The sequence below is a fragment of the Pagrus major genome, chromosome 15, assembly GCF_040436345.1.
Source record: "Pagrus major chromosome 15, Pma_NU_1.0".
NCBI lineage: Eukaryota > Metazoa > Chordata > Actinopteri > Spariformes > Sparidae > Pagrus > Pagrus major.
This window is the reverse complement of record NC_133229.1, coordinates 20,941,179-20,957,920: the sequence shown is the minus strand read 5'-3', so window position 1 is coordinate 20,957,920 and position 16,742 is coordinate 20,941,179. Positions and strand designations below refer to the sequence as shown.

At 42.1% G+C, this 16,742-nt stretch overlaps 1 protein-coding gene across 1 annotated transcript in view; it reads right to left on the bottom strand.

Annotated features, from left to right (window-relative positions):
- The window catches only part of sdccag8 (SHH signaling and ciliogenesis regulator sdccag8), a 49,142-nt gene extending 34,914 nt beyond the window's left edge, over window positions 1-14,228 (bottom strand). The window contains exons 1-13 of the mRNA XM_073481865.1: window positions 14,108-14,228; window positions 12,904-13,059; window positions 12,672-12,757; window positions 12,407-12,520; window positions 12,200-12,325; window positions 11,991-12,077; window positions 11,604-11,668; window positions 11,323-11,523; window positions 10,909-11,047; window positions 10,594-10,746; window positions 10,121-10,255; window positions 8,848-8,964; window positions 8,160-8,302 (exon numbers count right to left, since the gene is read on the bottom strand). Coding sequence (XP_073337966.1) covers window positions 8,160-8,302; window positions 8,848-8,964; window positions 10,121-10,255; window positions 10,594-10,746; window positions 10,909-11,047; window positions 11,323-11,523; window positions 11,604-11,668; window positions 11,991-12,077; window positions 12,200-12,325; window positions 12,407-12,520; window positions 12,672-12,757; window positions 12,904-13,059; window positions 14,108-14,174 — 1,589 coding nt within the window. The 5' untranslated portion in view covers window positions 14,175-14,228. The remainder of the gene's footprint in view (window positions 1-8,159; window positions 8,303-8,847; window positions 8,965-10,120; window positions 10,256-10,593; window positions 10,747-10,908; window positions 11,048-11,322; window positions 11,524-11,603; window positions 11,669-11,990; window positions 12,078-12,199; window positions 12,326-12,406; window positions 12,521-12,671; window positions 12,758-12,903; window positions 13,060-14,107) is intronic.
- Between the last annotated feature and the right edge of the window lie 2,514 nt (window positions 14,229-16,742).

Below are 16,742 nucleotides of genomic sequence, written 5' to 3'. Positions count from 1 at the left end.
TGAAAAGTGATATTGTCACTGTACATCTTTTTCTACATGTTTTTATAAATGCATAATCTGTAAGTTTGTTCTGTATATTAAATATGATTGTGATCGAGATATATTGGAAAATAAAATGCTACTAAGTAGCCTTGTCTCATTTTCATTCAATAAAAGTAAAAAATTAAAACAACGTTTAAAAATAGATTATGACAGAATCTTTATAACCCTGACCGTCGAAATGACTGACAACAATAAAACAATGTAATCTCCGGACTGAAATAAGTAAAACCAGAATATCTTTAATTGTGGTCTATTTTTCAGTGATCATGGACCACTTGGTAAGAATCACTGTTGTTGCATACAATGTAGGGTTGCTGCGTTGACAAGGTTTTCCCACCAACTACTAAGCTATTGCCAAAATCAGTGTTACCTATACACCAGACTTTTTTTTACAAGAAAAGAGCTACAGGGGACAGGAGGCACACCTCCAACTTCTCAGTGAGTTAACCAACTCCTTTCCCCTCACGATCCTTAACGTTATCAGGTTCTCTATTTGCATTTGGTTAACTTCCAAAATATTGCCAGATAGGCAGTTTTACTTTTGACTTGGACAACGACGGTGGGCAGGTAATGTAATCATTGCGTGCCCAACCACTGTGTAACACAGACTACTGCGGCAAGCTTAATACAATACTCAATGTTGAAGGTTAACTGGAGAAGCAAGTCACAGCAACTAGCTGTAGTACGGGAGGGCATAATATTAAGGGTTGCCGCACAAAAAGTCTGTGGTTTTATTTTGTTGTCCTCACTGTTTGTAGCAAGAATACAAACAACAGACGTCCTTCATCAATGTCAACATGTATACAACGACAAAAGGTTTTGAAGTGATACAAAGAAGATTTATGTTAGGATAGAAGAAATGTTCCTGCTTAAGAGGCCACATTTTAAAAGGTTTAGTGCTGACTTTAACTAAACTGTATTAAAATGGCTTCCATTTCCACTTATTAGTACCCAGCTTGACAAAAACACACACTCTGTTTTAATTACTGTCACATCAACTAAATTAACACAGATGAACTCACAATTAAGACCGGAGAAAGAAATTTGCAGCAGAGTGTGAGACAGTGAGACAGTGTGAGAGGAAGACAAAAGCAGATAAAGAGTCAAAGAAACTGAAAGAAAGATAAAAGACCAAGTAGGTCTCAACAGATTGAGCGAGAGAGACAGCGAGAGTGCAAGAGAGAGAGGTGAGAAGGCAGGATGGCAGAGAGGGCACTCCGACAGCGAGGAGAGAAGAACGCGGCAAGGTCTCGTCACCGGGCCAACGGGCCCACCACTGTCAACATCATGGCACTCTGTGGTACACATACACACGCGCACACACACACACGGCTGGCCAACGGCCCTCCCAGCTGCCCTATCCGTAACTGTCTGATTAGTTGTGCTAAGCAGCCCCTCCCCTGCCAACCATGGTGCCATCTGCTACCCAACAACATGGCTGCCGACCAGACAAGCACACGCACACACAAACACACACGCAAACACACAGCAAGCCTCATACCTGGCACTGCCCCGCTGCTGTCACACAGAGACACACACATCAAACTTCACAGACACAGGTGTAGCCCAAAGGTATCAACACTTAACATTCGCACAAAGGCACGCACGCACACTCATCTAATTGCACACTCACGAACGGGTCCACACACATGACGAAACGAGCACACTTCATGTGTTCGCGCACACACAAAAAGTCACGCACACAGTTGCTGTAGAGGTTGTGTGTGTGCATGTGTGTGGTGACAGTGGTTAGGCACTGTTAATGCCAGGTAGAAAGAAAGATGCTGTGCTCAAGTGTGTGTGCGCTCGCTGGCAGCGCTTGAAGGTTCATTATGGCCCCCACCTCTCCTGAGCGACTGCAGCCCGCGTGGCGCCCCGGCCCTTTTATTCCGGGCCGTGATTGGACAAGGGCCTCCCGCCGAGTTGGTTTGCAGCAGTTTTGTCGCGCCCAGATTTCACTCCCTGCTCAAAGCGAGCCTCTGGCGGGACGCGGCATCTGCTGCCTCACCTTCCTCATTTACACTTCTCCGCCCTCGCACACACACACACAGTTCCGTTCACCGCCTTTCCAGACCTTGCTATCACGATCTACAACTGAGGGGAGAAAAAAAAGAGAGAGAACTAGGTAGACGTACAGAGAGGGAGAGCAGCAGCGTGACATGTTTAATAGAGTTTGGGGAACTTTGTGTATAAGAGTCACAGCAGTTGGTCTGGAGCTTTTTATCTCTCTGCCTCTCAGCATCCATCTTATGATTTCAGGGTCACAGAAAGGAGAGTGTTGCCATAAAACACACGAACACTATCTGTCTCCCTTCTCGCTACCGTATTGCCTTTCTGGTTCTCCTCCTGCTTTACAAATATTGATCAATGTACATTATCCCTCATCTCATAACATTTTCTCTAAGTGGCACCATTTTCTAATTTACTGGTGGCACCTCTGACTCCTCATCTCTTCTCTCTTCACAAACAGAAATGCTGTGCTACAAATGACAAAACAGTGAGAGCAAACAGAGTAAAGATCCAGCAAAAGTATTCCAATTTCAACTTAAGCCGGCTTAACCACAGGAGTTTGAAAATCCTAACCGATTTTGAAGTAAGATTGCATCGCGCGCATAAGAAGACGCTTCACAGATGTTCCTCTCGCTAATCTCAGACATGCACACACAACAAGTTTTCAAAAGTAATGGCACATCACACACTACAGGATACTACTAAGATTTTTGTGTCAGAAGTAGCTATGCACCACCTCACATGATCTGTCTGTCTAATATCTCTCATGACATTAAGGCTTTGTAGTGGGGGGAAAAAACGGATGTAAAAGGTTACAGAAGTCTGGATGAGTAAATGTTTGGGCAGATGCAGTCAACATGAATTACATTACAACATGAACTATTCTTCAGTGAAAACTGGAGGTGAGATTTTTCTGTCAACAATAATGTGTTACTAGCTAATGTTAGCCTCAGGGGCTTGAATGTTTACGATTAGCGTAGCCATGTCATCTGCTCTGGGATGTCTCTCACATTGACCACTGTAGTCCTGCTCGGAAACTAATGAGGCAATCATCCAGGTTTTAAATCCTAAATATCAAAACATGTTTGAAAGGGGTGCCCCAGATTTCAATACAGATTTCTCCTGCGATTGTCAGGAGGGGTGGATCAGGATATTAGCCTGAAACTCCTGTAGTCTGAACAGCTCTGATACATTGATACAGTATCTAAGATATTCATGTTGTTCAATCTAATGTTTGCTCAAATATTCCATTTACTGCCACTTATTTTGGTCCAGTGGAAGAGGGATAAATAAGTTAGCCCAGACGTCTCAACTTCCCCAACTACAGACCCAAGGTAATCCCCAGGAGAGTTGAGACATTTAATCCCTTAAACATGATCTAGATTTGCCCTGGTGTCTCCTCACAGTTGGATTTGCCCTGCCCTCTTGATCATATGTTTATACCACTTTAGCTGGCTTCTTTCATTTTCAAGAAGCGGTGGCGTCCAATCCACACTTCAGACTTCTTCAGTGATCTGCACCAGAGAGTTGTCCCTGAGTTTCTGGACTCATCCATCCCATGTAGGTTCAAGAGTTCCTCAAAGTGCTTCTTCCTTGGAATATTTCTCAGTTAATATCAGCAGTTATACCTCTCTTGGTGAGAACACTCTAGACAAGGCCCTGACTCATTATCCTGAGTTATCTAACAGTTTGTCTCTGTTAAAACTAATTCAGGCCAACAGGAGGTCAGACACCATGGCCACCTCACATCTTAGGTTTGAAGCATCAAAGGTCACAGAAGCTTCAGTAGTCTGGGCAAACCAAGCCCAAAAGGCCTTCTTCAGCTGTTTCCTCCACCAAGTCCACCAGTGAGTTCTTGGACTGGTTCCAAGACCTGCACCCATGAATTTCTGATTATGAAGATGCAGGACATTTTTTTTTCCCAAATGTGGAAGTTGACAACTTTGCTGACGGGATCTTTAGCAAGTTGACGGTCACTGCTACCCAGTTGAACCTCACTGCAAGTTTTGTTTTGCGGTCTGATTAGCAGCCTCCTGATTAAATTAACAAAGATTTAAGCTTCAAGCTCTACTCCTTTCTTCAACTGTGACTCGTAATGTTCTGACATTTTTTGGCCGAGGAGCCCATAACCACAAGTTCTAGGTAAGAAAGTGACAACAACTAAACGTATTCATCGAAGTATTTCATACTCCCAGTCCATCTACAGCTCTAAGTAAGAACCCTCATTAACATGGATGCTTGATTTCATGGGGATAACAAAACTGGTGGAAGATTTGGTGCCTCTCGGACAATTCACTCGTTCGAACCCCAAAGCAGGCACACAGGTCTTAACTAACCATGGATACTCTAATGCATGCAAACACATATATCTACCCATGCATGCCTATCTGGCATGTGCTGAAACAGAAGTTATGCTGGGCAGTTTTCACCCTGGCCTTTGGGATCTGTGATCACAACACAGGGAGAGATAAGGCCGGATGGAGACAAGGAAAGAAGAACAGAAAGAAAGTGGAGAAAGACAGGAGCAAACAAACAAAACAAACTTAGTAAAGCCCTCTGCTGGGCTGGGGCCGGGACTGAAGTGTGTGTGTGTGTATGTGAGGCGATGTGAACAGAGTGGCGGGGATTAGGACAGATCCTGGGCTGTCCAACTCACAGCTGGCTGATGATCCAATCCTGGAGCGCAGCGCAGCGCACCAGCCGCCATGGGACCCCCGGATGCGTGCATGCATCTGTGTGTGTGAGTGTGTCTGTTTGTGTCTGTGTGTACAGGCATGTGGATTCGACTGATGTGCGTGTCAGTGTGCACATTTGCAGGCATGCAGTTGTACAAACAAGTGTGTGTGTGTCTGGTGTGTGAGTGTGTGCATACGTATGTGTTTATCAGAAAGGAAGGTAGGGCTATCAGAAATCAAACAGAGGCTGTCTGTGCTTCATGTCCCCTGTTTGAAGGCGGGCTGTGATCATTTGGGCCACGAGAGGAGGACAGAATGAAAGAGGGGGGCGAGCAAGTTGCAGAGAGAGAATCAAAGAGCTGCCTTCCAAGGCTGGTCATACAAATGCCTTCCAGCCTCGCCACTGTGAATCTCACACTCTTACTCTCTAACAACACACACAAACACATTTACACAAACCAGCCCACTGCAGCTACAAAGACTCATGCTCTCTGGCTCTGTAGTGAACAACAAGAGAGGGCAATCAGAGGCATGACTACGAATGAACTACACGTAGTTCTGCATAACCCCAGAAGGCCCACGGACCGACAGAAAGAGAAAGAGACAGAGGTAGAGAGAGGGATGGGAGGGAGACGATCGCTTGAGGTCTATTTGTTTGGTTTTGGAACAGCATGAGAAAAAAGCGATAGAAAACATGAGAAGTGTAGAAAAAAGGGAAAAACAAAAGAGGAAAATAAAAAAGTAGTGGTGGCCTGAGGACGGACACAGGCTGTGACCAAATCTCAGCAGGTGCATGTAAATGTTTACATGACATGTGGATGTTTATCAATGTGTGCATCACTGTGCCGGAATTTTTTTTTTATTTTCCTGTTTTGGTAGATGACCTCCTTTATCTGCATGTACCTCAAAGACACTGTTAAACTCCATCTTTAAAGACTCTGTTATATCAATGGACGGAAAGACTTTTTGGGCTTCTAACAAAACAGCAAGTTTTGGAAACTAGCCTGCTGGACAGATTAACTGTGAATGATAAGGGGGTAGACCTAAATCCTCAACGTGTCCTCGGTAGACCTTCTGCTCCCAAGTTCCTGTTTTGGTATTCACAATGCTAAGTGAAGTATGTAATGAGCATAATATCAAAAGTGACACATAGTAATGGTCGTGTCAGTCCTACACCCGTCCCTTTCATCTAAATGGGAAGCTGCATCCAGCAATTTCTGTAACTTTACCAAACCACCAAACATTCCTTCATCATGCATCATCTGGCCAGGTGTGTGGAGCCTTTCTCTCAAGCTCTCTTTTCAATCTCTCACACAATTACAACTGCCAAAGTGGAAAGACTGTCAGGACGCGTGCGCCATTAAACCCAACATAACTACATTTACACGGGGTAACTGTTCAAAAAGATCATCCCAAGTCCTAAACAAACAAGTGTGAATGTTCAGGATTACAGAAATACTACAATAAACCCTTTTCACGGCAGACAGTCTGACCTGTCAAAGAATGAAAGACACAGTTGGAATTTCTAACATTAAGGTCAGCTGCATTTCAACCTTTCATTGATACTGTTTACCGTCATACTGTGAAACTGTGATATTTTTGCAACCATAACTACAACATGTCATAGAGGTTGCATTCATTTAGTTTACTGGATTGTTGAACATGATAATTGAGGTTTTTTTTCTTGCAACGTGTCCACTTGGTGCTGCACTTGTGAATTTAATCTGTGATATTTTGTACTTTGTTATGACAACTTTTGACAATTCTTTTGTAAAACACTCAATGACAACACTGCTTTTTAAAAGCTCTTCCTCTCAATGTGACCTTCAATGTAATTTCGTGATACTGAATTTGAACATTCCTCTCACGCACTACAGAAGGAAAAGAAACATCCATATTAAATCAGTATCAGAAGTGGCTTTCACTGCTAATGACCGAAATTGAATTTGAATGGCTACATGCGCAGCCAAGTCAACAGCTGTCAAACATCTAGTATGCATCTGCGGATAGATAAAACTATAAACTCTCTCATGCACATACACCCGCACACATGGCAGTAAAATGGTTTAGTCCAGTGGCTCCTCTAGTACAGGTCAAAGTCATCATGTTGCCATATTAATATGCATGTCATTCTCCACAGCTGGCTGCAAAATACACACACATATGCACACACACACACAAAGTACTTGCCTCATCCCTTAAACACACGACTGCCGCCATGCAGCCAGTGTGTTAGCGCTGGCCAGCTGACAGACAAACACACTTAAACACAGATCAAGCCGGAAGCTGCCGTACACACACACACACACACACACACACATACCATCAATCTGACAGACACATAAACATAAATGCACATGCGTGCATACACACACACACACATAGATCACACAAACTTGCATCCCGCAGCCTGCAGCACCACAGGGCACCACCGCCACATCTGTGCCCATCTCAGACACCTCGGCTGTGGGCAGCGGGGGTGAGAGAGTGCCCTGGGCGGCTGGCATGGGCTGGCATGGCCTTGGCTGTGGCTGGTGTGGAAAGGAACAGCAGCCAGCGGATGACAGGAGGGACGGAGGGAAGGAAAAGAGAAGGGAGGAATGCAGGAGGACAGGGGAGAAAAAAAGAATATTGGGAAAGAGAGGAAATGGAAAAGAAAAGGAACAGACTGTAAGAAAGGATAGTTACGAGCTATAGGCACAGGTGGAAAAGATGCAGAGATGAATGTGTGGATGGTGTGGGGTAAATGGATTAAAGAATAACAGGAAGTGATACAGGGAACCAGAGAGAAGACAGGATAGAAAGATGCAGAAATAGATAGAAAGAAAGAAGATGGAAGAAGGAGGTAGGAGGGAGGGGAGCCGGTAGCGCCTGTCGTGAGAACGGGTGCAGGGCACTGGCAGGTGGCACCGAGGCCAGGCTGTCCAGTGACCATCAGCCGCACTTTTCTGTGTGTGTGTGAGTGTGTGTGTGTGTGTGTGTGTGTGTGTGTGTGTGTGTGTGTGTGTCTGTGTGTGTGTGTGCACGCACGCCAGGGACAGAAGAAAGGCTCAGGCGCCATTTTGGCTCTGCTGGAGCTGTTGCTGGGCTGGGCACTGGCCTGGTGGCACAGAGTGGGCAGTGTGTTTTCAAGTGTGTGTATATGTGCATGTGTGTGTGTGTTGCATTATGTTGTGGCATGCTTAACAGGATTAGAGGTGACCTGGTGAGGTCCAGTTGGTACCGGGACCATGGCACAGCGACGCGCATGTGTGTTTATGTGTGTGTGGTTTGTGTAATAGGATTAGCTGTTACCTGGTGCGGTACAGTTGGTGTGCTGGTCTGAACTGGACTGGACTGGGCTGAGCTGGGCAGGAGCTGGGCAGAGGGGAGCGCTGTGTTTGTGTGTGTGTGTGTGAGTGTGGTGGCATGTATAATAGGATTAGGTACTACCTGGTGAGGTGCAGTTGGCGCTGGGCATTTGCCAGCTGTTCTGCTAGGCTCAGGGCTTCGGCCTGCCATTGGCCCCCGTCCTTTTGGACCGCCTCCAGATGCTGCCGACAGCCAACCAGCTCTGAGCTCAGCCTTTCCACTTCCTGTCCCGCAGAGATGGAAGGAGAGAGGGAAGAGGAGGTGAGGAAATCTTTCAAAAACAACCCACCTTATGCCCTCAGATAAACAAAATGTTAAAGGATGATTACAACCTCATGTTAAGGTTGAGACGGGGTAATTATTTGATTCTAAAAATCAAAGCATATTGATCTTACATGGTAAAAAAGTATTTGGAAATATCAGGGGGATTCGTATATTCTATAAGGCGATCCATTTATAATCCCTGTGTCATTTAAAATTGCAACCAGGACTTCTCTATCTATTGCACTGTATAGTTAGTCATTTTTTCTATCTCAACAATCTGGATAACTGATGCTTTGACAGATGATTTCGGAAAGATTTGGAATTTTCAAATTTCGGGGGTTTTGATTTTGTATCTTATACCTTAGTACAGCTTCCTCAAAAAAATTATGCCCGCTTACAAAATTATCAATTAAATTAACTGATCATTGGCTGACTTAAAAGCTACTGAAGTAATCTAATCAACCTAATGAATCTAAATTGATCAGTGGGTTGAATGCAGACATACCTGTGCAGCCTTTTCCATCTGTCTGCTGGTCTTGGTGTTGAGCTCTCGGAGCTCTCTCTCTGCCTCCTCTCTCTTCAGTGTGGCCTGGCTGAGCTGATATCGCAGATCGACACACACCTAGAGATGACACGGACGGATTAAGAACAGCCAGTCCTTTAACAAATATTACTTCCTGTACTTCTCTTCATCACTTGCCAATTTTTTACTTTTTTTTAATAATCTTATCCTGTCCTTATCTTGGTAGGTCTTTCATTTGGATCATCAGACCCTGCCATATAATGAGTCTCTGTTTTAAAAGGCTAAAGCTCACTGATCTTTTAAGTACAGTATAACACTGATCTATGGGATAGTTTCCTCATGGATGCACCCATATAAATAAATAAAAACCCATTCTACAATTCATACATTTTCTTTTGCTATATTTGTCATTTTTAAAATTACATAATTTCTTGCTCATAGAATACAGTAATATTAGGGATCAAAAACACTTGATTGTAATGATGTAAAACCTGTGACACTGAATTTATTCTACCTAGCACAGTCAGAACTCAGAGTGAATATTTGCTGACATGCAGCACTTCAACCAGAGTTTTTCAATTAAAGCAAAACCTTGCAGCCTACTGGGCAATTCTGTCACCTCTTTTCTACCATTTTTATGCATATATGCTCATAGATGTACAATGCAACATGACTGAAACCTGAACTGAGCATCTACACGTGAAGCTTGGTTATCTACCTTACCTTAAACTTACTTATGCACTCATGTTGAATTTATTCTTCCAACACCCAAAATCTAATACTGAAATAGATAAACCTTTGCTGCCATCCAGTGGATTTACAAAGCATTGCAAGTAAACAGTACAGAACACATCTGAGTGTAAGAAATGTTGTTCTTTACCTCTGTTCCTTCAAAGCTAGAGCCAAGGGCATTTCAATTATTCATTGCAGTACTGTAGTCATATTCTACTGTAGCTGCTTTGTTTGACAGTTTGATCAAGAATGATGATTGTCATTTGTTGTGCATACTGAGCCTGCATGTTACTAAAGAGCATCAAACTCTCATGTATCCAAAAACCTTTAAATCAGACTAAATTATGTTATATTAGAAAAAAGTCTCTTGTAGATGTGAGTGCAAGTTTTGCTTTTGTATCATACAGCAAAAAAAATGTAACAGTAACTGCGCATGCACAAATTTCAATGTTGACACTGAAATGATATATTATGCAGCCCTGATGTTGACTTAAGGTTTTCTTTCACTATCCACACAGTGTACCTTGGTATTGTCTTGTTCCTGGCTGGTAAGTTTTTGAAGAGTATCTTCTAGCTGATTGGTCAGTGAGCTCTTGTCTCTGTGAGCTCTGTCTAGCTGCCCTTCCAACTCAGCAACTTGCTGGGAAAGGCTGGACACCTGAAACATAAGAATGTCAGAGTTCACTCTTTACAGCAACTTTCAGAGCTTAAATAAAAAACTGCCACTATATACTACATATATATTTAAGTGCAACAAAAATTAAATACTTTATTATTTGTAGTGTGCAATTAACAGCAAATCAATTTAATACTTTTGCCAAACAAACAAAACAATTAGTATTTCCCTCTAGTGGTTCTAGTCCCCTCTATTATGTTCAGTGGCTGAACATAATAAGTATGAGGGGTGATTTTTAGTGTGTGTAGAACTGCACACTGGAACTATACACATGTACAAAAGTCCTCCATACACACAAGAAGTGAATATGTAATATTTACTGTATGTGCCAGCTCCTCTTTCTGTTTGCGGGCCTCAGTCCTGCCTTCCTCTCTGGCCTCAGCCAGTCTCCCTTTCAAGGCCTGTGCTTCTCGTTCTAGCTGCTCCCTGTTTCGAGCCAGCTCCCTGGACAACTGCTCACATTGTACCTCCACCTGCATGCATACAAACAGATAGTCAATACAAGTTTTGCCAGAGGAAAACAGCCACAATAGGAAGAGGAAATACGGGCAACAGAGGGTAACATGGGAGGAATCGTTTGCTATATGAAAGAGTTAGAGCCTAAAAAGCTGGAAATGAGTGAATGTTTCTCTGACCCTAGCTTTGTACAGGTTTGCTTCTTCCGCCATCTCAACAGCCTGTTTGACCTGGAGACAGGCTGACCACTCCCGTTGTTGTGCCTCCTGCTGACTAGCCCGCACGGCACGCAGAGCAACCAGCAATTCATCACGCTCCCTAAAAGATTGACAGACAGAAAAATTTAAGATCGGCATAAAAATACACAATTATTTCTGTATCTCCTTTTCTTGGTTTATATTGTTTTATTTTTTTGCTTTGCAATAAAACATAAGCAATCAGAAAATATTAACAGACACATAATGAAAACAAATCAACAACAAATAGGTAAATTAAGATTAATGCATAATCATATACTTAAGCCTTAAACTACATAGCATTAGAAACTGTGCAAAATCATCAAAATGTATTTGTGTGTGCATGTTACCACTGACTTTGTGAGCCTGTCGATAGCCTGGACATGCAGATTTGTGTGAGTCCCGGCCAATACAGCCTCATGCTGTGCACACTTCAGACACAACCCAGCCACACGGGGATTTCCACCCGCCCTCAGTGCATCTGCAGCCTGTTTCTCCTTGTGTCTCAGAAGAACCTTCACCTCCTCACACTCCTTCTGACTGACCGCCAGATCCTTCCTGAAGATGGAGGTAAGACATGAATTATTTAGAAACAGACAGGGACAGGAAAGGAGACGAGTATTGCTCTGTACACTGACCTGAGGGAGTTGACCTGAGCCTCAAAGCTTTCAATCTGGGCCTGGTAGATCACTTTTAATTGGTCCTGATGAACATAAACATTTGCAGAACAGTCAATGAATCAGTGGGTGGAATTAAATAGGATGGGATGTGATGAGATGAGATGAGATGAGATTATGATTTTGCCACCATTTTCCATAACCATTCTCCATGTGTATAACTTTTTGGTTTAATGGTTGTTTTGCATTGAAAAGTTTAAGTGGGGGGCAAATTAAGGCACATGACAAATTAGCTCAGTCTGGAATACACAGCAAACAAATCCTTGATATTGCATACATTTTATGACTGCTGAGAACCATGTGGGTTAAAGATGGAGGAGGAGAACAGAACAGAAACATCTTCCCTACCATCTCATTTTTCCATGTGGTCTGTTCTGCTTTCTGCAGCCCACTGTAGGCTGTATTTGAGCCTATGGCTGCCACACTCTCATTCATCTGAAGAACATACAAGGACAGACTATGATACACATTTCCAAAGGGGATTGTTAATTTGAAAAATGTCAGGTTCATCCCGTGCTTAAATCTGTTAACACTTCTACTGTATATGTGTAGTTTACCGAGGAGTTTCGCAATGTGTAATCTTTGAGAGATTCATCCGCAGCTTTGGATTTGAGGTCTGACTGCAACTTCTCATTCTCCACCACCACCACTCTGATCCGCTGTTTCAACCCCTGCAGCTCTTCCTGAAATCACACACACAAAGAAAATAATCCAAAACCGGACGAAAGTAAAATATGCAAATATAAAATGTACTCTGCACATACCTTGCAGAATTTGACCTCAGCTTCTAGGTGTTGGATGTACTCTGACTGGTTGTGAATTATTGGAACCAAATCCTGAACAGCAGGCAAACTGGACCTTCCCTCCTGCTGTACTCTCTTACAGAGAAAAGAAGTGACACTTAAACATGAGCATGCTAAATATTTATATCATGGAAAAGCCAGAAAGACTGATGACATTTTATGGAGATTGCATCCTAACATGACAGACAATTCTATAATTTTAGCCACACTAAGCTGTATACTCTACCTTGGATGGAGAAAATTTCTTTGAAGGAGAGAGAGCAGAGGGGATTTCTCTGCATTGTTTCAGTAGAAGGCTCTTCAGCTGATTAACTATAACGCCAGAAGACACACGCAGACACACAAAATAAGCATTTTATTATAACTTTGTGCATTGTCTGTCAACAACACTATGAGCAGATAAATCTCCAGGTGCTGAACTATAATGTCAGCCATCCCACAACTAATCACTGAGTCACCTGCTTCGCTCTGTGTCTTTTGGCTCCATGCAGCCTCTTCGGCCATGCCAGTGAAGGGGCTGCCATCACTTCCTCTGACCTCCTCCACCTCTTCTCCATCAGGGCTCAGCTGCTCCAGAGTACTGCTCAGCTGCTGTATGCTCTGGTTTGCTCGTTCTGAATCCAATATACACAACAATATAGACACCAGTCTCATACAGTATATTATTTCTGTGCCCCATGACAGTTCAGCTGCTGAAGTCATTTTATGACTTATAAATAAAAAGAGAGGACCACAGAGGTGGTGCAGGAGCAACACAACACGCAAATTTGAGAGAGAGCCATTTGTGAAAAACACCAGACTTTTGACCAGACTGTGACCGTGATAGGCCAATATCGGCTGATAATATCACATATATGGATCAGGCTGTAGTTATAGTAACATTTTTCTAGTCTATCTAGTCAATGTCAAGAAGAAGCAGTAAAATGTCATCAAAAGAGGTGTGTCTAATTTGTCCTGTTTAGTAATACTCTTTGGCATTGGTTTGGAGTCACTGGGTCACATGATATGGAAGCTATTGAAAAAAAGACATTGTCTTATAAAAAATATTTTTGCAAGATAAATAAACACAATAGCAATCAAAAAAAGTGTGCTACATGAAAACAGTTTAGTATTATTTTTTTATCATGATTTTCACTTATATCATCAAGTCAGCATGAAGAAACCGTCCTCCTGCTGCCAACACTGGGTGAACCTGAGAGGCGCCGCTGGGTGTCTCCAACCTAAAACTAAACTCACTTCGGTAAGCTCTAAGTGCCATTCAGCCCTCCTATCAATTAACCAACACCTTTGTGTGCTGGAAATTGTTTAGGAAGTCGGTCAGTCATTTTGAAAATTATGTTATCTAACTCTTAAACTGGAGTATGACACATTAGCTGGTGTTTGTTTTCTTGGAAAATGTGACTCAGCTGAAGAAACAAATTAGCTTAGCTGTTAGCTACTTTCCATCAGGATGCTGGTTCGTCAGTTTTCCCGAAAAGCAACAGGTGGCAGTGACACCAATCTGGCTGCCCTCTCCTCCTCTTGGTACGGTGGTTGGAAATGGAAAAACTCTGCTCTGTGCATGTAAATGTCACCCAGCTGTAACACATTCACTAATTACATGAATGAACCATTTCTCTCTTTAGCTGTTAGCAAATTTAGCACAGTTAAATGTTAACTCACGTCTCAGCTCCTTTTGGTAAGCACCCAGCTGCTCCTCTTCCTCCTCGTCTGAGTGTAATGGTTTCATTGATGGATAAGTTACGTGTTATCACAGTATGTCACTAACTAAACATGCTAGGCTATGACAACAACTACAACAACAACCATGACAGCCCGCACGTCGCAACGGTCATCGACTGTCAGCTGTGGCGTGTTTGTTTTGTGACACCTGTGCTCCCTGAGAGCGGTGTTCTCGTTTCCTATAAGATACACTATAACACCGCCCCGGCAAGAAAGCCAGCCGGTTTGAACGGTGTTATGAAACGATGCATTCATTTGCTAACCGCTCCCACTTCCGTAAACTCAGCCAGCTGCTGGGAGTTGTAGTCATTGTTTGTAGTCACAATACGTTGTTTCACGTCTGCGACCCTGTGGTGATTTGGATGTATTGCAAGTGTGTACATAGTGTGTGGAGTATTAAAAGATAAATTAATTAATTTAAAAAAAAAAGGAACAAAATGAAACATCTCTAATCATATTTTATTTTCTTCGGTATCTTGGTGCAAAACAATAAACATAGCAAGTAAAGTATATAAAGAAAGATAAAAAGCAACAACTACAAGTCTAGAGGTGTGAAAAAGACGATAAGATATTTCTGAAATATCTACAATATGACTATTTAAAGGGGCACTATGTAGTTTTGAAGAAGAAATCCAAACTCAGTATTTAGCAGCTGTATTACAATATCAATGAGGAAATATTAATTTTTTCCATAACTGAATAAACAAGCTGTTCTCAGAGGAAAATAAGGTCCCCAGAACACTGTTTGAAGCTAGAAAGGTGGCAGGGTCCGCCAAATATGAACAAAGTAAGACAGCAGGAAATTGTGTCGTCCCTTGTGGTCCATTCATTAATTTAGTATATGGTTATGCATAAAAAATCAACGAAGATCTTTCTCTTCCCCAAAACTACATGGTGCACCTTTAAATCAAAGGGCTGTACAGTTTTTGCACAGGAATGTGTCAAATATTGATCAGGGATTCCATCAGAATCAGAAATGCTTTATTGATCCAACAGGAGGAAACTGGATTACGTTGCAATGGCTCCTTCTAGAGTAGAATAGAATAGAATTGTCACAGTTTAGATAAATTATCAGAAAAATATAAAATAGTTAATAGTTTCTAAGAAATGAGAGTATGTAAAAATAAAAAAAACATATAAAATTATAAATTAAATAACTACTATACTATAAAAACTACTACTACTATAACTACATTATAATAATAATAGAGTAATACTGAAATATAATTGACAATAGTTTACAGTATAAATATGACAGTACATCAGAGTAATTCCAGAGTTGCTAAAACAACAGTAGAATAATTGCACATGATATTGCACAGAACTGAAATAATGCACCAAAAAACAAGTATCAAGAATACCTGCGATGATAGTGATCCAAAAGGTGTGTGTTAAATAATGTAATGAGTCAGGTGGTGTGGACTTTATGTTACTTAAGTGGTGTGACTGAGGATAGGGTATAGAAGTCAAAAGAGTCAGTGGGGGACCCAGGTATTGTTGATGAGACCAGAGGTGAGGAGTCAGTTTGGGTTTTGGTCCTGACGACTCAAAAAGCTTGCATCCATGCAGGGTAAGAGGGGGTGGACAAAACAGAAGGAAGGAAGGAAGGAAGGAAGGAAGAAAGAAAGAAAGAAAGAAAGAAAGAAAGAAAGAAAGAAAGAAAGAAAGAAAGAAAAAAGAAAGGAAGGAAGAAAAGACATCATAAAAACCTAAAATGGCTCATACAGCTCATCTGGCATGATCCAAGTCTCCAGAAGTGCAGAGATCCAAAATTGCTTTGAAAAGACATTATTTACACTTTTTTAGCTGGATTGTGGTTGTGTACCCACTTCAGATTTGGAGCGTGATAAGGCTTTCAGCTCAGCAGCTACAGAGAAAATTTCAGCTTTAAAAGGGTGAAAATAACTTCTTTTCAAATCAGTTCTGTATCACTGCCCTTCTGGAGACTTGGACTATGCCAGGGAGCCATTTTATGTTCTTTTTCTCTGTTTTAAAAGAAGTCCCCATCTAATTCAGTTGTTGAGGAGAATGCTGCAACGCTGTTTTGCTGTGAAGCTTGACTACAAATCCACCCAACTTTCCATCGGCATGGGGGTAGATATTGATGGATTTCATTTCTGGGTGAACTCATTGTTTAAAAAAAACTTTTGTGAACTCTCTTCAAATAAATTTGACAAGTAAAACTTTAATGATCCCCACGGGCTGCTGCAGCAGATAATGTGATGCAGATGGGAATATGAGCGACTAGAAAGAGCTATGCCTGCCGCTCCAGGGTTAAAATCTCACCTTTTGTCCTCGGTGTTTGGTAATAATGTGCTGTGCTTTGCTCTGTGTTACTTTCACTTCTCTTATCACCTTATTTTGGTAGTCCAGTGAGTAACCTTTGAACACTCCCACATGCATATACATACCTGCGCACACAAAGATCGGATTTCTGATACAAAGTGAGTTGCAAAGTGTGGGATTACTCAGAACTACTTTCAGATCATAAATAAGCCACTGGTTGTGAAATAGTGGACATTTCACATGAAGAACTGGTTATTTTTATGTTTGACTCCCTGCATTTAGCATTGAT